Source organism: Aspergillus brunneoviolaceus (genome assembly GCF_003184695.1).
Source record: "Aspergillus brunneoviolaceus CBS 621.78 unplaced genomic scaffold BO95scaffold_45, whole genome shotgun sequence".
Lineage (NCBI taxonomy): Eukaryota > Fungi > Ascomycota > Eurotiomycetes > Eurotiales > Aspergillaceae > Aspergillus > Aspergillus brunneoviolaceus.
This window is the reverse complement of record NW_020290775.1, coordinates 105,682-125,368: the sequence shown is the minus strand read 5'-3', so window position 1 is coordinate 125,368 and position 19,687 is coordinate 105,682. Positions and strand designations below refer to the sequence as shown.

The window sequence follows — 19,687 nt, the reverse complement described above, 5'->3', positions numbered from 1 at the left end:
TGAACTCATGAACTGCTGCAGTGATGAACGGATCACCCAACCCAACCCGTGACCCAGCCTGAATCTGCCAACTTCGCTTCGTCAAAGGCGGTCAGGCCACTTTCGAATCAGGTCACATGAGAGGAAACGTTACTGCCTAAGGCGTGAAGATACTGCCCCACATCAGCCACACTTCCACACCTCAGGCACTCAACAGGTCCCAAGGCATCAAGGCACAAATCCTGGGAAGCCTCAATCCCGTGACCCGCCTCGCTTAAGGGCATAGGGCTCCCACACAAACCCGACACAACCTCATCCCGAGTGAGCGAGAGACCCCGGTGCCTTTACGACGACAACCAACCCCGATAACCAAGTACGCGCTCAACCTCCTCCCGCCCCCCGATTTTTCCTGACTTCCAGTCTCTGACCCGCCGCCACAGAAAAATCCGTCAAGATGGTCAAGAAGAGGGCGAACAAGTAAGAACAACCGATAAACCACCCTGATTTTGCTTGCTCCCACACAACTATATTCAAAATCCACATATCCAATCTCCGAAATCATGCTCTGGACTGTCAAATTGCACGCATCCGCACATACATACGCCGGGACCTGATCAACAATTCGAACGATACAAGAAGAGTCACATTCCGAATCGAATCAATTTCGAAAGAGGCCCGGCGGATATGTCTAATCGGTCGTGATTTGTTCGACAGACATGAAGATGGAGTGGATTTCCCAAGGCACTTTTGGGGAAAAAACATAATACATCACAAGTCTGTTCAACGGGTTAGAAACTAACGCTTCTCTCCTATAGCGGTCGCAACAAGAACGGCCGCGGCCACGTCAAGCCCGTGCGCTGCTCCAACTGCGCGCGCTGCACCCCCAAGGACAAGGCCATCAAGAGATTCACCATCCGCAACATGGTTGAGTCCGCTGCCATCCGTACGTTCCACCGATTTAATCACCGCAAAATCCCATCTTTGTTGTACCGCGCGCCGCCTATTGTTCGAGGAAGAGCTGGACCCGATCGACTGTATTGAGTAACGGAGAGACGAGTTGGTGGACTTTTCGACCGCCGCAGGAATTGAGCAATAGGCCGCCGGACACACATGAAGCGACATGGGCTCCGCGACTGACATCTACTCTCTGCAGGTGATATCTCCGACGCCTCCGTCTTCACTGACTACGCCGTCCCCAAGATGTACCTCAAGCTGCAGTACTGTGTCTCCTGCGCTATTCACGGCAAGATCGTCCGGTACGAATGAGACCCCTCCAAGCATGGCTGTCGCTCGATGCTGACCTTAACTTCCAGTGTCCGCTCCCGGGAAGGTCGTCGCAACCGTGCCCCTCCTCCTCGCATCAGGTACAACAAGGACGGCAAGAAGCTGAGCCCCCCTCAGGCCGCTAAGGCCAACTAAGGGAAAGGAAATGGAATGAATCATTAATCACTTTTTTTTCCTCGAAAGAGAACAAAAATGGAATTAGTTTGAAAAAGGGCCAATTCCTACTCGGCGTAACGCTTTTCTCTCGATCATGTGTGCTTGATGAAACCATCTTTTTCTTTACTTTTCAATGAACGGGATTCAGTTACGGGGTTTGAAAAAAAAAACGGATTATCAAAAGTTTAAGGGACTCTCAGGAGATATTGTAGATACATCAGATATTGGCCCGCAGACAAAGGAGCCACGCAGTCGCATCTCTTCCTCTTTGGAAGACATCGATATTGAATGTTTCCATTCGGGTAAATGCTTTAGCTACTGCCTTTGGCCCTGTATTGCATGTGTTGATCAGAACATGCTAGGCTTGCCATGTTCTCTCAATATAAGCAGTCTACCCGGACTCAAGGGTACAAATAACCCTTCTCAAAATAGTTCCCATACATATCAACAATCCCGCTGCGTCCCTTGGGGGTCGGATTTCGTATTATCTTCACTTCTCCTTTCCAGTGGCCTTCCACAAACTGTTGAATGGATTGCATAGAGGATGATGCCCCTGCTAACGAAGAGAAGCTCGGGGAAGGAGGAGATTGAAAAGAGGAGGTTGTAGTGGTAGGAGAGAGATGAGAGGAGCCTATGGTCCCCACTGTATCCCGTCGCCTTCGATCGCGCCTTACCCCTTCTTCATACTCTATCTTTTTAGCGCGTCGGAAGGCAGCCAGCTCAGCGACAAGATCTACCATCGAGACTTCAACTTGAGATTCTGCGATGGCAGAGCTTCTCATGCCCGCTGTAGTAGTCGATGGGCCTTCCGGGTGACCATCTCTTGCGGTAGATGCGGAGCCTACCGAAATAGTCCTCGATCTAGCTTGCGGTGTGAATTGCTGACCTGAGCTGATTGATATTGGAGATGAAGTGGCGTTTGATTCCGGGGGTCCAGAGAGCCTGGGGTCTTCGTCTTCTGGTACCAACGAGACCTTTTCATTCAAAACGGCCATGGGAAAGTATTTTCCTGAATAGCCATCTGGAACGCCACACTCTTCCTCGCCGAAGAAGCTGAAGTCATCAACGGCTGCTGACCAAAGGTTTTCGGAGTCCTGGTCTCCAGTACTTGATTTCAAGGTACCAGCCTGGTAGCTGGTAGGTCTCCATCGAGTCAACCTAGCGCGACCCTGAGCTGGGGATGTTGGCGTAATTTCAAGTACAATCCGGCGCAAGGCAAATAAGGACCGAGCACTCTCTTGTTCGGCTTGCAGTCGAGCTTGACCAGGTGGAAGCGAGTAATCCGATCCTGCCTGAAGCGTAGCTAGTAATGATTCGTTCGAGCAGGCTGTCATAAAACGGATCAATGACGCAAGAATCGGCGACTTTGCGGGTACATGAGATGGAACGTCAGTCAATACAAGCTGTTCTAGATGAGACACGTGGGAAGGATGCAGATGTGGATAATAGTGACCTCCTCTGCTATTCCGGCGAGGAAGGCCCTTAGGACGCTTAGAAAGTAGTTCCTGGACTTTCTGAGCGCGGGAATCATCTACCGCCACTGGAGAGGAACACAGTGTTCGGCTGCCTGATGAGTCGATACTGCTATCCAGGATGCTGGATATACTGGAGGTCGACAATTCGTGAGGCAGTCGGGGCGGTGGAGTGGCGAAGTTAGAATGTCTCACTCCCTCTCTATTCACTTCTGGAGCGTCAATTGCTTCAGGTGCAAAGACTGAACCACGTCGCCATTGAGGTAATGGCTCGTCTTCATACAAAGTGGGACTGGTGTTGCAGTCAGCAATGCGTGAAGGCGGGTTTGATGGCCGAGGCACTTGAGTGCCGTCGAGCTCATAAATGGGCGTCGAATCCGTTGGTAGCTCATGAATCTCGCTGGTGGACTCTAGCTCTGGTATACGCGGCTCACCGTTAATATTTCCTGCCGGGAGTTCGGGCAAAAGTGCGTCGGGTGATGTGGCATCCTTTGCGGGTACTTCAGCGGAGCAGAGCGCATGATGGGCTCTAAGATATGTAAGGTTTTCCTTAGCAGCAGAGCCCAAGACAGGAACTAATTTCTCAGCTCCTGGAAGATCCTGACGGTCCTCATTTGCAGAAGCCAGCGAACGCTGTCGTCTATTGATGGATTCAGCAGTATTGACCGTCCCGACGTCAAGAGCGTGCAGACAAGACGAGGCGAGGAGGCTTGCTGCTCCTTCTACTGAAATGAGGTTGTCCGAGATGTAAAGATGGGTTATACCAACTTCTGATAAGTCTTCAACCCAGGAACGTCCTGTTAGTGGCTGGGTCAATGCTGCCATGTATTTCTCATCCAGCATAGGGCTACTTAGAAACCTTTGCATCGACGAGAGGGGTATTGACTGAGATCCGCCAATCGGACTGCCCCATGCTCCAGTCCTTCTCGGGCTAAGTTCTGCGGTGACATTGCTTGTGGGTCGAAAGCAGGCTTGCAGCAGAGACCTCACAGCCATATCAGTAAGAAGGTTGTTGCGCAAGTCAAGAAACCGAACACGATAGCCAATGGCGTTAGCAAGAAACTCTGCATCGTTATCTTTCAACCCGATGCCTCGTAGCTTGAGTACTCGAAGGCATTCTAGTTGTGATAAAGCCGACAGAACCAAGTGATCTCTAGCAGGGGTAGTATAGGATAAATCGAGGTAGGTCAGTTCAGGGAAGTACATCAGCGTCTCTGCAATGCCCTGTGAGGTTGTGTTATATTCACTGTCCGCCAGTAGTAAGCGAATGTTGTATGTGCGGGAAGTTGTTGCTTCATCTTCAACACCCCTACTAGCGCCCTTCAGAGCCATCATGGCATTATGATCGAAAAAAGGCAACTTGGACACTATGAGAGACTGGAGGTTTGGCAGAGAGTCTAGGATCTCCCTCAGCCACTCTGGACGTGGACCACCATAGATTTCTGACAAGGCCGGGGGTAGATGCAGCGTATGAGTGAGCATCCGCACCTCGAGACGGGCATACTTGAGTGTCCGCCTGAATCTTGTCAAAGCGACTGCATGGCATATCTTTCGTCAGCGCTAAGATTCCAACACCCGCCCCAAAGACCGGGGTATCATACCGTAGACTGCATCATTTTCAGTCCCAAAGTGTGAAGCAGGGTCACCCCATAGAAACGGCATGAACAGCCCATGCCATCGCCGACAAACCAAAGCAGCAGCGCACAGGTCGCTTGATGGGATGTACTGCGATATAATGGACCATGCATCGCGGGCTGTAGCAGACTGATAGGATGGTGGCACTGTGTCCATGGTTGCTACATGTGGGTTGGTTGGGGGCCTTGGTTCTCTTAGTGATTTCTCGGGCTAGTCTGGAACCACTATATCTTCTTTCTTTTTTTCTCAGACGGAGTAGGGGCGAGATCAGGAGGCAGCGTTTGAAATACGAAGAAGTTCCAGCAAGCTTAACAGATTGGGACGATCATTTGGTTGTCATAAAGTCGGGGGCCAAGAAACGCTCGGCCCCAAATCTGCAGTCAGCGCGCCGGGCACTGCCACGGGGTGCGATGGGGCGTAGGAAGACACCAAGGATCCATAAGGCAATAAGCTTGTGGATTCTTATTTGCTGTCCGTAAGCACGAACGACATTTGAGGTCGCGAAGATCGCCTCGTGGTCAATGATCGAGGCAGACAGCTGTCAGGAAAGCAGAGAAGGGAAGAAGGTCTCTATGGATCTGGGGATCATTAAGCCCATGGAATGAACTGAGTCCTTACTGAATCTGGCAAGCTGACGGGCAGGTACCCGTCTGACGTCATCCCCCGCTTCGTCTGCAAAACACTCCAAATCATCACAAAAAGCCGCCAGAGAACCTTTACCATGCAGTCCTTATAGCATATTCTTCTTCGTTTTTCGTTCCTGCTGTGCGCATTCTTTCTACCTTGAGTTCCTGGCTGAGGATGGGATCCTGGCAACAAAATACTCGGATAATGCACTATATCGGGGAATTCGTTGATCTCGACCCCGACAAATCCGATATGGTCGCTGACTTTATTTCTCTGATTGAAGCACTTCGAGAAGGGCTCGCACAAATCAATGATGGTTTTCGCATACCGGACTCTCAGATCAATTTGTTATTTCTCACCAAGCTCAAAGAGTGTACTGGTTGGAGGGACTGGGCTACGACATTGCTGCGAGATAGCCGCATAAATGCCTCCAACCCAGAGGACCGGATGTCATTCCAAGAGCTGGCGAGTCTGGCCATGAAGCAGGAAAGACTGCGACAATTGCCAGGGAAGGGCAGGAAAGAAAACGCAATCTCAGAGCGAGGCTTTGCGTCTCCGCAGAAGACGTCAATGGAACCTGATACTCTGACTCAAGATGACATAAACGCCTTTGTCGTCCAGCGAATGACCCATGACGAGCAGATACACAGTCGCAGCAAAAGTGTACGAGGCCACAACAAAAGGCCGAGCCAAGAAGAAATCAACGACTATGTGATTGAACAGATGCATCGCGAGCAAGCGGAAAAATCTCACAGCGGCCAGCAAGCGCGAGCGCAAGCACCACCGAATCAGCCCCATCGCGGGCCAAAGCAGTGTTCATTCTGTGGCGATAGGCATCATCAGATCACAAATTGTTGGCGGCGATGGAGGGTTGCGGTTGAGGCGCCGCAAGGCCAATTTGTGCCGAGGCGTGCTGAATACAAGTTTCAAATACCAGGCCAACCACCTATGTATCGCTCCGGTTTCACGCTCTTCTAAAACATGGCTATGGCAACAATAATTGTTCACGGTGCTTGGATTCAGGTGCAAAAATTACCCGACTAATGATTGAGTTTCCAGTATAAGCATGGCGTCTAGGAGTTCCTCTGATGGCTGATTTGACACTTCACATTTCATTCTAATGTGTCTGGAGCATTATAGCAATGTTCAATTTGAACTTGCACGATTTATTCTCGTGATGAATAGACAGCTTTCTGTAAACAGATAGTTATAGTAGCCCAGTAGGCTTGTGGTAAGCAAGCATTGGGATTTCCAGCTTCTGCAATTCGTACTCCTGAAACACAGCGTCCATATTGTGGGAGGAAGAGTCATTCTGTATGTGCATGCTCCGTAGCCTTGACTGGAGGATTACACAAGCGTTTGCCCACGCACAAACAGTGCCAGCGAGGCCTTCTGCGAGGGAATACGGGCGATCGGGCATGCGGTACAAGGACGAGTCTCGTTTCGAATCATTGTAAGGGGGCGTTTTTTGCGCCTCTAATAGTAATGCGAGTGCTCTTGCAAGAAAGTGGTCGCCTGTTAGCTCGCTTGCATTGGGTGCTGCATCAACATCTCCCGTTCGCGCGACGTAGTTACGCCTGGTTGTCTCCATGAAATCCTCATCATACTGAAAGCTGTCATGAAGGAGAAGCAACGACCATGCATTTCCTGCAATCCCATGGCATAAGCCGCCACCCTTGTACAGGATTCCTTCCTCCCAGACCCGATCACACGCCACAGAAATGGCCTTATCCCACTCCAGCTGCCAGGAAGTGGAAACCAAGGAACGATTTCTCCTGGCGCAAGCCATGAGATTCAAGAAGCCGGGGCTGCCGTGACATATTTGAACAAGAGGGCTAGAGCGACGCGAGGAGCCATGAAAAGGAAGACTGGTAGGCAGGTGGCCACCATTGGCAATACATATTTTGCAAAGACCTGTAATTGTTCCAGCTATTAGTGGCCAATAGTTGCGTTCTGCACCGTTGCTGAGTTCCTCTGGCTTGCAGGCAAGGAGACTAGAAAGTATGCCAGCTTATCAGAGAGAACTGTCAGTTATCGAAACCTTATGATTATTGCATAGTGTATATATACTTGCCTATGCCATGTATTCTGGTCACATTGTCAATTTAGTGCAAAAACATTAGTTGAGAAAATACTAACGCCCCAAGACTGTACCGGTCTTCCTTCCAATGCCACATCAATGGCAATGAATATTGCTCTCCATGCTTGGAGATGAAGTCTTCTCTACCGTCGATTCCACTCGCAATGATACGGTCGACTAGCCGAGGTATCTCTTTGAAAACCAGTGTTAAGGCATGCGCTGTCTCATCCTCATAAGTACGCAGTCGAAGGTTGAGCAACGCCCACAGCAAGCCGGCTCGGCCAAATAGAACTTCATCTGATCCCATGAGCGAACCACCATGTGATACCATGTGACCATTAGTCAGAGCGATCCGCATCGCCTCTTGGATGCATGCCGTATCGTCACCAGGAACTATTGTCTTCAAGTCCCTTGAGGCAAGGATGCGTAGTATCGGACCAGCCAATGCGCTGGAAGAGCCGAACGGAGACACTCTCTCATGCAGGATTGGCACATCCGGGCCTTCTGGCAATATCCGCTCAATGGCAAGCTGATGAAAGTCCTGAGAGCCAACCCCAAGTGATTTGACTTGGTGGTCTAGGCGCAAGAAGGCCAGAACGATGCCTAAGCTATCATCAGCGGAACACGAACAAAGGGTGATTTGATCAAGGAACGGCGGTCGTTGGTATATGCGGCGACGATATACCTGGAAAACCAGCATAGAAACCAGTATTATGGGATTTTCCCCAATATTTGAGCGGGGGACAGTTTTCCTGTAGAAGAATAGCCCCATGTTTAATAGCCTCTTGGAGCTGCTTCAGTGTATCTTCCAAGGAGCCTTTGCTGATCACAACAGGACTCAGCGTATTGGGGTAGAACTGAGGGGCATTTCCAGTCGACATTGGAGCTATTAGATAGATGACAGATGTAACCTAGAGTCTGCAACAACACAATCGGAGGATTTACAGTAGAGAAAAATGTTCGCAGCTAGAGGAGCTCTTTGTTCATGGAGCAGAAGTGGTTCATGTAGAAGCATAGAAGCAACCGAAGTTTGATGTGGAAAACATACGGTTGCGTGACATCACTTCTCGACTGCTAAACGCAACCTTCAATACATGAATTTTTGACCCTGGAATAACCCCATAAGTTGATAACCCCAAAGACTTGATAACTTTTGAAGGTCGACAGAAGTTGTTCGTTAATGCGTACATGGACCATATGCTTTCCGAGCCTTTGCTGGTGCTCATATACAACTGAGCCTTGCAGATGCCCCCCTTCCCACGGCTACAGTGGAAAGGGCTACAGTGGAAAGGAAGCCAATGCAACACCAAATCATTTTTTGGTCAATACTCGATGATTCGGCGTTGCAGCAGTCGTTGGGACTTTAACTTCGACCCGAACTGAGCCAGTCTTATTGCCCGTGACCTCTTAAGTTCTGGCGCAAATCTGAACTCATGGCCATCTTCATGCACATTATCATGGAGGGAGTTTCTTTTCGACAAGAGATTTTGAGCTATCGAAGAGGTCTGTGTGTTCGATCATGAAGTATTTCTGCCTATAGATTTAGAATCATCGATGATGTTCTCGCATGCAGCAAACGGAACGTCAGCCCGACAGTACAGAAGGACTTTCTGCCTCCACAGCATCAGCCACATGATGACAATTACTCGAGTTTGAATGCTTTCTTGACACATAGCCATGAAACATGGGTTCTGGGAGCTCCGAGTCAAGCTGCATAAGTTATTAGTGTCTAGAACCAATGTTTGTAGGAAGGTTGTGAACAGAGCTGCTCGTGAGGGCAGTAATAATGGCTCGTCCTGATCTCTTATGATGCTGTACAATTTCCCGCGACTGACAGTAAACCACTAATTAAGATCATACTCAGCCCAGGTGAGCCGAGTAAAGAGAACAATATGAGACGAGATGCGGTCGTGTTTATGCTAGTAGTACTCATAGTAGTTGAATACCTAAAGTAACTTACTCCCCGGCGGTCGAAAAGGAGGGCTGCGGGGCGCGGCATGATTGGTCACCGCCTTCGACGCTGGGAGCTCGGGGAAATTTTGGTCAGAGAGGCAGGCATTATTGAGACCCCTCCGAGAAAGCTGCGATCATTATTCAGGGCCACTCTTCCATCAACTCCCCACGCTTTCGCTCTCGGCTCTTCACCTTTCCCTCGCTTTGCCCTCTCTTTCCGCCCATTCATTTCCACCAAAATGGCCTTCGCTGGCCAAACTCCCACGATCATCGTGCTCAAGGAGGGTCCGTCACCTCGCCCGCATCCAAATGCTGCTTCTGTGTGTACCGCGCATCGTTGCTAACTGACCTTGTGATTTTGCGTCCAACAGGCACGGACACCTCGCAGGGAAAGGGTCAAATTATCTCCAACATCAATGCCTGTGTTGCAGTTCAGTCTACGATCAAGAGCACCCTCGGCCCATATGGAGGAGACTTGTTGCTGGTGGACGGCAACGGCAAGCAGACCATTACGAACGATGGAGCCACCGTCATGAAGGTGCGTCAGTCCCGATTGTCATATGTCTTCACTTGACTCCTTTTTTCTTGTTTTCCTTGGACAGATAATACATTCCTTACCCCGCTGTCGGATGCTGATGACATTTACCCTCCATCTAGCTCCTCGATATCGTGCACCCCGCCGCCCGCATTCTCACCGACATTGCCCGGTCTCAAGATGCCGAAGTGGGAGATGGAACAACATCGGTTGTCGTCTTGGCCGGTGAGATCTTGAAGGAAGTTCGGGAACTCGTCGAGCAGGGAGTCAGTTCACAGACTATTGTCAAGGGTCTGCGGAGAGCCAGCTCCATGGCCGTGAACAAGATCAAAGAGATTGCTATCGACATGATCGAGGCTGCCGGAAGCGAGGAGAAGAAGGTCGAGACGCTACGACGCCTGGCCGCAACCGCGATGAACAGCAAGCTTATTAAGCGCAACTCAGACTTCTTCACTAAGAGTAAGTTGGCCTTCCGGTTATACAAGGGTCCCGGCCTGGAAACTAAAATTTGTTCTAGTGGTGGTGGATGCCGTCTTGTCGCTCGACCAGGATGACCTCAACGAGAAGCTGATCGGTATCAAGAGAGTTACTGGTGGTGGTCTGCAGGATTCACTCTTCGTCAACGGTGTTGCCTTCAAGAAGACCTTCTCCTATGCCGGTTTCGAGCAACAGCCGAAGTACTTCAAAGACCCCAAGATTGTGTGTCTGAACGTTGAGTTGGAGTTGAAGAGCGAGAAGGACAACGCCGAAGTGCGCGTGGAGCATGTGTCGGAGTACCAGGCTATTGTCGATGCCGAGTGGCAGATCATTTACAACAAGCTGGAAGCCATCTACAAGACCGGCGCCAAGGTTGTTCTCAGCAAGCTGCCTATTGGTGATTTGGCTACGCAGTATGTCTTTCTTTCACCATCCTTGCCGTTGGCCTGCAAGTCACTAATGTTCGATTCACTGTGCACAGGTACTTTGCGGATCGCGATATTTTCTGTGCTGGTCGTGTGGCTGCTGATGATATGGACCGGGTCTGCCAGGCGACCGGTGCGGCAACGCAATCGACTTGCAGTGACATCCAAGATCGTCACTTGGGTACATGCGGTGTCTTTGAAGAACGTCAAATTGGTGGTGAGCGCTACAATCTTTTCTCGGAATGTCCTGCCGCCAAGACTTGCACACTCGTGCTGCGCGGTGGAGCGGAGCAATTTATTGCGGAGGTTGAGCGCAGTCTGCACGATGCCATTATGATCGTCAAGCGTGCTCTCCGCCACACCACCATTGTTGCGGGTGGCGGTGCCACCGAGATGGAACTGTCGAGCTTCATGCACGGCTTCGCGGACCGCAACGTGCCCCACAAGCAGCAGGCAGTGGTCAAGGCCTTTGCCAAGGCCTTGGAGGTGATTCCCCGTCAGCTGTGCGACAACGCTGGATTCGACGCGACGGACATCCTGAACCGCCTGCGGGTGGAACACCGCAAGGGCAACGTCTGGGCAGGTGTAGACTTTGACAACGAAGGTGTTCGGGACAACATGGTTGCCTTCGTGTGGGAGCCCAGTCTGGTTAAGGTCAATGCCATCCAGGCGGCTGTTGAGGCAGCCTGCCTGATTCTGAGCGTGGACGAAACTATTAGTAAGAGACCCAGCATCCCGACCCGATTCTAGTTTAGAGCTGACGTGACAACCTTTCTTTCTACAGAGAACGAAGAGTCAGCCCAAGCTCAGGCCCCGGCGCGTGGACTCCCGCCGGGTGCTGCCCAGCGCGCTCTGGGTGGCCGCGGACGTGGCATGCCTCGCCGCGGACGGTAAACGATAGGCGGACGAAGAATAGATTTGGACCTGTATGCGATGGAATGGTCGAATATAAAAGCAATCAATCATCTGAATAGCGCTTGAGTGCTTTCCGTTGGTTGTGGATAATATCATATTTTCTTTATCTTCTTATTTTTGCCCTCCATATTGGATCCTTTTGATATAGGGGCTGTTCGTAGACTAAATTATCCCGATCGGGAAAGGCCCACTATCTGTCACTCACTTCCTGGGCCCTTACGGCATCACGTGCTGCTGTCCTGAAATTCCACGAGGCCATGAACCTTGAATTCTTTCGCGATAGCCTTGAATCGATAGGTTCTATACCCCCGGCAGTTCTTCGGCGGCACCATGATGGCTGATAGCCAGAGGATGGGCAGCAATGAGGACGGGCCGAAAACGATGTGTGATAGGAGGGGTGCATTTGGAATTCTGACGTTGGCACCTGGCAGGAAGATTGTATTATTTGCATCGGCGCAATGCAGCTGGGGATCGGAGTGACCGATATGCAGGAGAGAGACCTAAACCTATCCAAATGTTCATCCAAGTCTATGGTTTTCGTCCCCCAATAAACTATTTTTGTTCGTCTATTTATTTCTCTTCTCTCTTACTCTTATTTTATTGAAGAAAAAGTAAATCCAACCGAGGAAGCACCAATTGGCGCGTCGGGCTCCACTGCCGCCTTTCCCCAGTGACGGACTGCGCCTTTCTCACTTCCTCACCATCTGACCTTCTCTTCTCCTCTTCTCCTCTTTCATCACTTCTTTTTTTTTCTCCCCTTCTTCTCTCTTCGCTTTGCCCTCTCGTCTTATTTCCTGACTCGTGATCTGCTTGGGCCCTGCGTATCAGCCTTTCTTATTCTGCTCCTGCGACTCTCCATAAATCCTCGCCTTTGCTCTGCAATTCGGCCATGTCCTACTATCCTCCATATTCGGGCCCGCCCGGGTATCCCCCGCAGCAGCAACAGCAGCAGTATAATTACCCCCCTCAGAGCTACGGCAGCCCGCCACCACAGTATCAGCAGTGAGTTTCAGTCGCCTTCTTTTTCTTGCTTGGGCAAATAATCAAACAGACGCCTCGTGCTTGATGCTAATCAATGTCCCAGACAAATGAATCCTCACCATCATCATCACCAAGCGTCTTATGGCGGCGGCGGCGGGGGATACCCTGGTCAGGCCTACCGCCAACAACAACCACCTCCCAGCAATCCTTACCCCTACGGTCAGCCGCCGCACCAACAGTATTCGGGATCGCAACCGCCCCAGGGCGGCTATAATGTATGTCAAGCGAGCCCGAGTCTTATCTTCCTGTGCAACGGACAGTTAATGGCAGTCCTTTAGGGTGGTTATGGTGCTCCCCAATATGGTGGTCAGCAGGGTAAGCCGCAAACCGCTTTAACGCGCAGTTTTGACGCAACTGACATTCTCCAGGATACTCCAACTCTTACAACCAAAGCAGCCAGGGCAACGGACCTCCTCCTCCGCCAAGTGAACCGGTGTCTTTCGGTCAGGGCGCGCCGCAAGGCTACAGCTTCCAGTATTCTCGTTGCACGGGCAAGAGAAAGGCTTTATTGATTGGAATCAACTATTTCAACCAGAAAGGTCAACTCCGAGGATGTATCAACGATGTCAAGAATATGTCAACATACCTGAATCAGAACTTTGGCTATGCTCGTGAGGACATGGTTCTGTTGACGGATGACCAGCAAAACCCTATGAGCCAACCCACCAAAGCCAACATCCTCCGGGCTATGCACTGGCTGGTAAAGGATGCGCAACCTAACGACTCTCTGTTCTTTCACTACTCTGGTAAGCGCCGACATGTTGACCCCTCTTTTCTTTCGAGGCTGGTCTAACGGCAGCAGGCCACGGCGGTCAGACCCCTGATTTGGACGGCGACGAGGACGACGGATACGATGAGGTGATCTACCCGGTCGACTTCCGCGCCGCGGGACATATTGTCGATGACGAGATGCACCGCATCATGGTCAAACCACTTCAGCCCGGAGTGCGGCTCACAGCGATCTTCGATTCGTGCCATTCTGGATCTGCCCTGGATCTGCCTTACATCTACTCGACCCAAGGCATTCTCAAGGAGCCCAACTTGGCCAAGGAGGCGGGTCAAGGTCTGCTGGGCGTGGTCTCGGCATACGCGCGGGGCGATATGAGCAGCATGATGTCAACGGCAGTGGGATTCCTGAAGAAGGCGACCAAGGGAGACGAGGCGTACGAGCGTACCAAACAGACCAAGACAAGCCCGGCAGACGTGATCATGTGGTCGGGCAGCAAAGACGATCAGACCAGCCAGGACGCACAGATTGCTGGACAGGCCACGGGAGCCATGTCGTGGGCATTCATCAGCGCGCTCCGCAAGAACCCACAGCAGAGCTACGTACAGCTGTTGAACAGCATCCGCGACGAGTTGGCTACCAAGTACTCGCAGAAGCCGCAGCTGAGCAGCAGTCATCCCTTGGGTAAGCAGTGTCCTGTTGTTCCGGTATAATGTATGAAGTAGGAAGCGGTTCTGACGGAATATAGATGTGAATTTGCGGTATGTCATGTAAATAGGCGTTTGTGGGCTTTTCGGGTCGAGCCATGGGGTGAGAATTATCGGTGCCTTTCATACTTAATAATAACTATGGGCTGTCATGCTATTCTCACTGCTTTCTCAGCTTTGGCGATCACAGCTTGTTTTGGATGGTCAGAACGGTCTGTTATTCTAAAGCATATCCTATCTGCAATTGCACAAGATACAAAAGTATGCCAACTGTATAAACTTCATGATTGTTTCATTATATTTCCATGATATCTCATTAGTTTTGTCTGAGTGCAAGTGCCCCCCGCGACGGACTACCACTACCACCTTTTAGGCGCATCGACCACTGTCCTCGAAAACGAGGCACTGACCGTCTCCCTCTGCTTCTTTTTCTGGGCCGCGATAATGCCCGTGCGATCCGTCACAGGCGTGGCATTGATGATATTATCGAAGGCATCCTCCTCATCATCACTGCCGCCTTCCGCCGACCCCGACTCCGCATCTGAATCCTCTTTCAGCGGCTGTGGGATGGTCTCTTCTTCGGGCCTCGCGATCCGCTCGGGCTTCGCCTTCTCCTCGACTTCGGGATTCTGGAACGCCTTGGAATTCAAGATCTTCGCTCTGATCGCAGCCATCTGCTCTTCCTCCTCCGAATCATCCGAGATGGCGAACGGGTCCTTATCCTCCTCCTCGTCTTCCTCTTCATCAACTTTGTCCTCATCCTCCTCCTCCGAATCACTCTCAGCCCTCCGGTTCGTGTTTCCGACGGTCCACATATCGTCCGCACCTGTGGCCCGATTCTCCTCGTACTCCCTCTCGATCTTGGCGAGCCAATCCTCCTCGGCGCGCTTCACTTCCTCCTCATCGGCACAGGCAGCATAGCGCTTGAAAAGCTTGGCGTTGATCTCCATGAAGGCCTCACCGTAGCGGAAGGGTTTGAGGACCTCGCGAGCCCAGTCCTCGTGGCCGCAGATACAGAAACAGGCCGCCAGGGCTTCGACGCAGTTCAGACGCCAAGGTTTGCCGTAGTTAACCGTGTTGGCGGCAATGAGGTAGGGGACTGTTTTGAAATACAAAAAGAAATTAGGCTTGAATCGAGAGGATGCATGTAGATGGCATAAATGATGAAAAGACATACGCAATCGTTCACACTTGCCCCCGATTCGCGACCAAGGGACCTCCTTGGTGCGCACCCACGAGCATTCTACCACCGCGGCACCGAATTGTTCCATAAGGTCCTTGTCGGCGGGGGAGACGACTTTTTTGGCGTTGGGCCTGGGAATCAGAGAGAAGCAAGAAGGTTAGTAACGAGAGTCCATGATACGGATATCTACATCATAAATATTCTAGGCCATGGATATGTGCATATTAGGTGTGAGTGTGGGTATGGGCTGGCGAGCGACAACATACGAGATCACGACACCGGGAAAGCGCTGGCCGATCGCCAACTCGCGCATCAGGCCGAAATTCATCAATCGTTTGCCGGAACATCGCTTCGGATCGCAGTGGCCCATGTCCCAGCAGGCGGCCTTGAAGGGAGGACGAGAGTAACCGCCCTGCTCGGTGTCACTGTCGCCATCACCGCCGCCACCGCCGCCGCCGCCGCCGCCGCGGGGAGGGGGACGAGAGCGCGGGGCGGAGGAGAATTTCTTGCCGCCGCGGGAGAAGTTGTCCTTCTTGTGGCGGACCATAGTGTGTTTTGGCTTCTGTTTAGAAGGTCTGTATGGCTAGTATAGAAAAAGTAATGAATTGCGTAAGGTATCAGGCTGCAAGCATGTACAGCTATTTCATGAAACTGGTGTGCAGCGCGTAGAGGAGGTGGATGAGTGAAGGTGTAAAGGTGATGGTGGTGTAGGAGTCGAGAAAATGCAGGCAGTGACGGAGAGCAGCCAAGTGAACCAACCAAGTCCGTCCTGGCCTGTCAGGTCAACCCGGCATCGGGACGGAAAGAAGTTCCCCTCATTCTTCCCTGTCCGCTTCCCCCATTAATTCATTCCACCTACTCCATCATCATCATCATCCTTCTTCCCACTGCTTTTGACTACTACTACCTTAAAAGCTTTCCCCGGCTCCGATCCCCCTCCGCGCGCGCTACCCTATACTCACTTTTCTCAATTTACTCCCCCTATCATTTTCATTTCCCCGTTGGTTCTTTTCAATTAATTCACCCTGGAGGCCGCTTCAGCACGTATGGCAGCGAGGGACCGCTTCGGTGCCTACGCTGACCCGGGCTTAACACCGCTACAGAGAGCTATCCGTATGTGTCTTCCGTGCCCCCCTCCCTCCCCCCTCCTTCTCGTTTTCTTTCTCCTGGATTTTCCCACCACCACAATTCTCGATATATGGAGCTTCTGCAGAAATATGACGAATTGCTCATACCTTATCTCCCACTACTACAGGAAATGCCTGCGACCTGTCCCACTATGAACCCAACCTCGCCCTGAATCTTGAAGTGGCCGATCTGATAAACTCCAAGAAAGGCAATGCGTGAGTCTTTTGGCCTGGCGTTGCGCATCCCCGCCTTCCTGGGAAGCGACCCATCGGAAAACTAATGGGCTCCGCAGACCTCGAGAAGCGGCTATCGAGATCGTCCATCTGATCAATTCGCGCAACCAAAACGTGGCGCTACTGGCGTTGGCAGTAGGTGGCCTCAAACAATGTCATCGGGTAGCCTGGCGCGGAACATATGGGACTGACGAGACACACTTTCGGCTAGTTGCTCGACATTTGTGTGAAGAATTGCGGTTACCCCTTTCATCTTCAGATCAGCACCAAGGAGTTCCTCAATGAGCTGGTCCGTCGCTTCCCCGAGCGCCCGGCCATACGGCCATCGCGCGTGCAACACCGCATCCTCGAGTCCATTGAGGAGTGGCGACAGACGATCTGTCAGACGTCGAGGTACAGGGAGGACCTAGGCCACATTCGGGACATGCACCGTCTGCTACTTTACAAGGGCTACGTGTTCCCGGAAATTCGCCATGAGGATGCTGCGGTTCTGAATCCCAGTGACGTGAGTTTACCCTCTCGGATTTTGAACGCTCGTTCCGCTGACCCGTCAAGAACCTTCGCTCGGCCGAAGAAATGGAAGAGGAAGAGCGTGAGGCTCAATCCGCTAAGCTGCAGGAGCTAATCCGCAGAGGCACCCCCGCCGACTTGCAAGAAGCCAACCGGTTGATGAAGGTCATGGCCGGTTACGACAACCGACACAAGACGGACTATCGGGCCAAGGCGGCAGAAGAGGTGGCCAAGGTGCAGCAAAAAGCCAAGATATTGGAGGAAATGCTACAGAGCCACCAGCCGGGCGACCGAGTCGCTGAAGGGGACGTTTTCGAAGTAGGTTATTTTATCTCTCAAAACTGGCACAGACCTGCTGACGGATATCGACAAGGAACTGGCGAGTGCACTCCAAAGCGCCCATCCCAAGATCCAGAAGATGTGCGAGGAAGAGTCGGATGATCCTGAGGCCGTACAGAAGCTGCTCGAGATCAATGACAGTATACACCGCACGATCGAGCGATACAAGCTTGTCAAGAAGGGCGACTGGGAGGCGGCCTCCCAGATCCCCAAGGGTACTCTGGGCACGACAACGGGCGTGTCGAAGAACGCTAATAATGAACTTTCCCTCATCGACTTTGATCCCGAACCCGCACCGAACGCCAACGGCAATGGGGCCGTGGCTCCTACTGGAGGTAACTCTTTGGAGAATGACTTGTTGGGACTGTCAATAGACGAGCCTGCTCCGGCTCATGGTGGAATCTTGCTGGGAACTGGTAGGTGACTCACATACCTTGTGACGTTGATGCGTGCTAATACCTGATCTCGCAGCCCCTACGACGTCCGCGACGCCACCGATGCCCCAAGCGTCCACTAGCTTCAGGCCCAATTATGACATCTTCTCCTCGATGAACACATCTCAGTCGCCCTCACAATCATCCACGCCCGCCCCAGGTGGGAGGCCTCAGAGCATCATCTCTTCTCCCGCTACGGCAACCCCTTCTCCTGCTCTCGATCCGTTTGCGTCCTTGGTGTCTGCTGGGTCACGACAGGCCAGTCCTCTGCCCTCCGGCAAGGCCTCAAACTCTCAGCCGCCAGCAGGTTCGTTGCTGGACCTGATGGGAAGCGAGCCTGCGCCACCAGCAAACAGCCAGACCAAGGCGCGAGAGGAGGACGAATGGAATTTCGCCTCATCTCTGCCAGAAAGCAACGCGCTACCCAGCATGAATCGCGTGCAGGTGCTGAACTCGACCCTCCGAATTGAATTCATGGCGCGCCGACATCCCCAACAGACACAGCAGATTCATTTGGTAGCCCTGTTTTCCAACGGCTCTAACCAGCCACTGAGTGAATTACACTTTCAAGTGGCCGTGGAGAAGGTGAGCATCTTCTCTCCCCCTCTCCCCCGCGGATGACTTCTGAAATCAAATGCTAATGGAGCTGCACAGTCATACATACTGCAACTGCGGCCGCAGTCGGGACGGGACATTGCACCCTCACAGGCGAACGGGGTGCAACAGGAAATGTTAGTGGATAGGGTTCCGATGGGTAAAGGAAACGCGATTAAGATGCGGTTCCGCGTCTCGTACCGGGTGGGTAGCGAGCGCAAAGAAGAACAGGGCATGGTCCCATCATTGGGAATTGCCTAAAGGAGATGAGGGATTGGATTACAGCTGACCAGAGGGCCAGGGGAGGAGACAAACGGAGGGAACCCCCCTGACATATGGATTGAACCTGTTCCAGGCATGGTGGTGTGTTTGATATTTGAATCTCTTGTGACTTTCGCGGTTTCTGCTCTGTTTTGTGAGAGATTTCCCAACTAGCCTGCATAGTTTTTTCGTATCCATGTATACCTGAGCCAGATTGAAGCAGTGAGCGAAACGTGGCCGCTTCTCTTGGTGATAAGGATCTTTCCCCTCCTTCCCTGACAACCTGCCAATGTTTTCTTGTTTCCTGACATGGACAGCCCACCCCTCTCCGGACCTGTTTTGGGGTGGCCCTGGACAGCCACCGGAGGTTTATTTGGGAATGAAGCTGGGATAGGACCCCTGAGACGGGCATTGTCCCTCCGAATATATTGGGTCGTTGCCGAGAATCCGTACCAGGGAGCGTCGGCCGAGTGGCTGCTGGGCCGACGAGGGGAAAGAAGGATGGCTGGGACCAGGATTGGTCGTGAAGTTAAAGAGGGGATCAAAGGTTGTATGAGCTGAGCGGGGAAATGGTGGGAAGGAGTAGGGGAAAGGCAGTGAGGTAAGGCAAGAGTTTGTAACCAATAAAAGGTACATTAAAGTTCAAGGAGAGCCTGTGAGGAATTGGAATGGGTCCCGTTTCAAAACTTCGGATTGATGGGAATGCTGACAAGTGGGTTGACAGGCGTGAAGTACGAAGAAAGTGGGAAGGGTGGCGGTGGCACAGACCAGGACAGGACGTCTTCGTCTTTCCTCGCATCCCACGGTTATTTCCGGGCTTTTTCGGGATCTGACACGGGCAAGGACTGCAAGTAACCTAGTACATGTCCATGTGCCATCGAGTCGGCAGCTGCGATCTGTCAGATCTTCGTCTTCTCAGATCTGGTCTGCGGGGAGAGGGGCGAATTCCCGACCAGGTGGTTACGGGGTGGTAGGAGTCACAAGGATTGGGG

The 19,687-nt window shown here is 51.9% G+C and overlaps 8 protein-coding genes across 8 annotated transcripts; 5 read left to right on the top strand and 3 right to left on the bottom strand.

Annotated features, from left to right (window-relative positions):
* Positions 1 to 124: 124 nt before the first annotated feature.
* On the top strand, positions 125 to 1,828 carry BO95DRAFT_392171 (40S ribosomal protein eS26). The gene is made up of 5 exons (XM_025583640.1): positions 125 to 352; positions 420 to 456; positions 795 to 922; positions 1,133 to 1,235; positions 1,293 to 1,828. Exons 2-5 carry the CDS (start codon positions 434 to 436, stop codon positions 1,396 to 1,398), a joined length of 360 nt encoding a protein of 119 aa, XP_025440867.1. The 5' UTR covers positions 125 to 352; positions 420 to 433; the 3' UTR covers positions 1,399 to 1,828.
* BO95DRAFT_392166 (leucine rich repeat protein) lies at positions 1,599 to 5,054 on the bottom strand. Its single transcript, XM_025583639.1, has 2 exons — positions 4,493 to 5,054; positions 1,599 to 4,426 (listed from the first exon to the last, which is right to left on the bottom strand). Exons 1-2 carry the CDS (start codon positions 4,680 to 4,682, stop codon positions 1,821 to 1,823), a joined length of 2,796 nt encoding a protein of 931 aa, XP_025440866.1. The 5' UTR covers positions 4,683 to 5,054; the 3' UTR covers positions 1,599 to 1,820.
* BO95DRAFT_176237 (uncharacterized protein) lies at positions 5,005 to 6,245 on the top strand. Its single transcript, XM_025580854.1, has one exon. The coding sequence runs from the start codon at positions 5,328 to 5,330 to the stop codon at positions 6,129 to 6,131; it is 804 nt and encodes a 267-aa protein (XP_025440865.1). The 5' UTR covers positions 5,005 to 5,327; the 3' UTR covers positions 6,132 to 6,245.
* On the bottom strand, positions 6,246 to 8,230 carry BO95DRAFT_392162 (lanthionine synthetase C family protein). The gene is made up of 4 exons (XM_025583638.1): positions 7,919 to 8,230; positions 7,293 to 7,836; positions 7,228 to 7,241; positions 6,246 to 7,163 (listed from the first exon to the last, which is right to left on the bottom strand). The coding sequence occupies exons 1-4, from the start codon at positions 8,112 to 8,114 to the stop codon at positions 6,361 to 6,363; spliced, it is 1,557 nt and encodes a 518-aa protein (XP_025440864.1). The 5' UTR covers positions 8,115 to 8,230; the 3' UTR covers positions 6,246 to 6,360.
* A 1,079-nt stretch (positions 8,231 to 9,309) lies between these two features.
* Positions 9,310 to 11,646, top strand: BO95DRAFT_474508 (chaperonin-containing T-complex subunit CCT7). Its single transcript, XM_025589805.1, has 6 exons — positions 9,310 to 9,471; positions 9,558 to 9,724; positions 9,844 to 10,180; positions 10,239 to 10,611; positions 10,680 to 11,341; positions 11,408 to 11,646. Exons 1-6 carry the CDS (start codon positions 9,426 to 9,428, stop codon positions 11,515 to 11,517), a joined length of 1,695 nt encoding a protein of 564 aa, XP_025440863.1. The 5' UTR covers positions 9,310 to 9,425; the 3' UTR covers positions 11,518 to 11,646.
* Positions 11,647 to 12,622: 976 nt separating this feature from the next.
* On the top strand, positions 12,623 to 14,160 carry BO95DRAFT_444209 (caspase family protein). The gene is made up of 4 exons (XM_025586832.1): positions 12,623 to 12,794; positions 12,858 to 12,894; positions 12,948 to 13,325; positions 13,382 to 14,160. Exons 1-4 carry the CDS (start codon positions 12,627 to 12,629, stop codon positions 14,017 to 14,019), a joined length of 1,221 nt encoding a protein of 406 aa, XP_025440862.1. The 5' UTR covers positions 12,623 to 12,626; the 3' UTR covers positions 14,020 to 14,160.
* Positions 14,161 to 14,224: 64 nt separating this feature from the next.
* Positions 14,225 to 16,191, bottom strand: BO95DRAFT_444207 (ribosome biogenesis TSR3 family protein). Its single transcript, XM_025586831.1, has 3 exons — positions 15,463 to 16,191; positions 15,191 to 15,327; positions 14,225 to 15,112 (listed from the first exon to the last, which is right to left on the bottom strand). Exons 1-3 carry the CDS (start codon positions 15,741 to 15,743, stop codon positions 14,373 to 14,375), a joined length of 1,158 nt encoding a protein of 385 aa, XP_025440861.1. The 5' UTR covers positions 15,744 to 16,191; the 3' UTR covers positions 14,225 to 14,372.
* Positions 16,062 to 18,941, top strand: BO95DRAFT_483251 (VHS domain protein). Its single transcript, XM_025590283.1, has 8 exons — positions 16,062 to 16,309; positions 16,452 to 16,539; positions 16,617 to 16,692; positions 16,769 to 17,062; positions 17,113 to 17,385; positions 17,441 to 17,822; positions 17,878 to 18,425; positions 18,495 to 18,941. The coding sequence occupies exons 1-8, from the start codon at positions 16,243 to 16,245 to the stop codon at positions 18,693 to 18,695; spliced, it is 1,929 nt and encodes a 642-aa protein (XP_025440860.1). The 5' UTR covers positions 16,062 to 16,242; the 3' UTR covers positions 18,696 to 18,941.
* Positions 18,942 to 19,687: the final 746 nt, after the last annotated feature.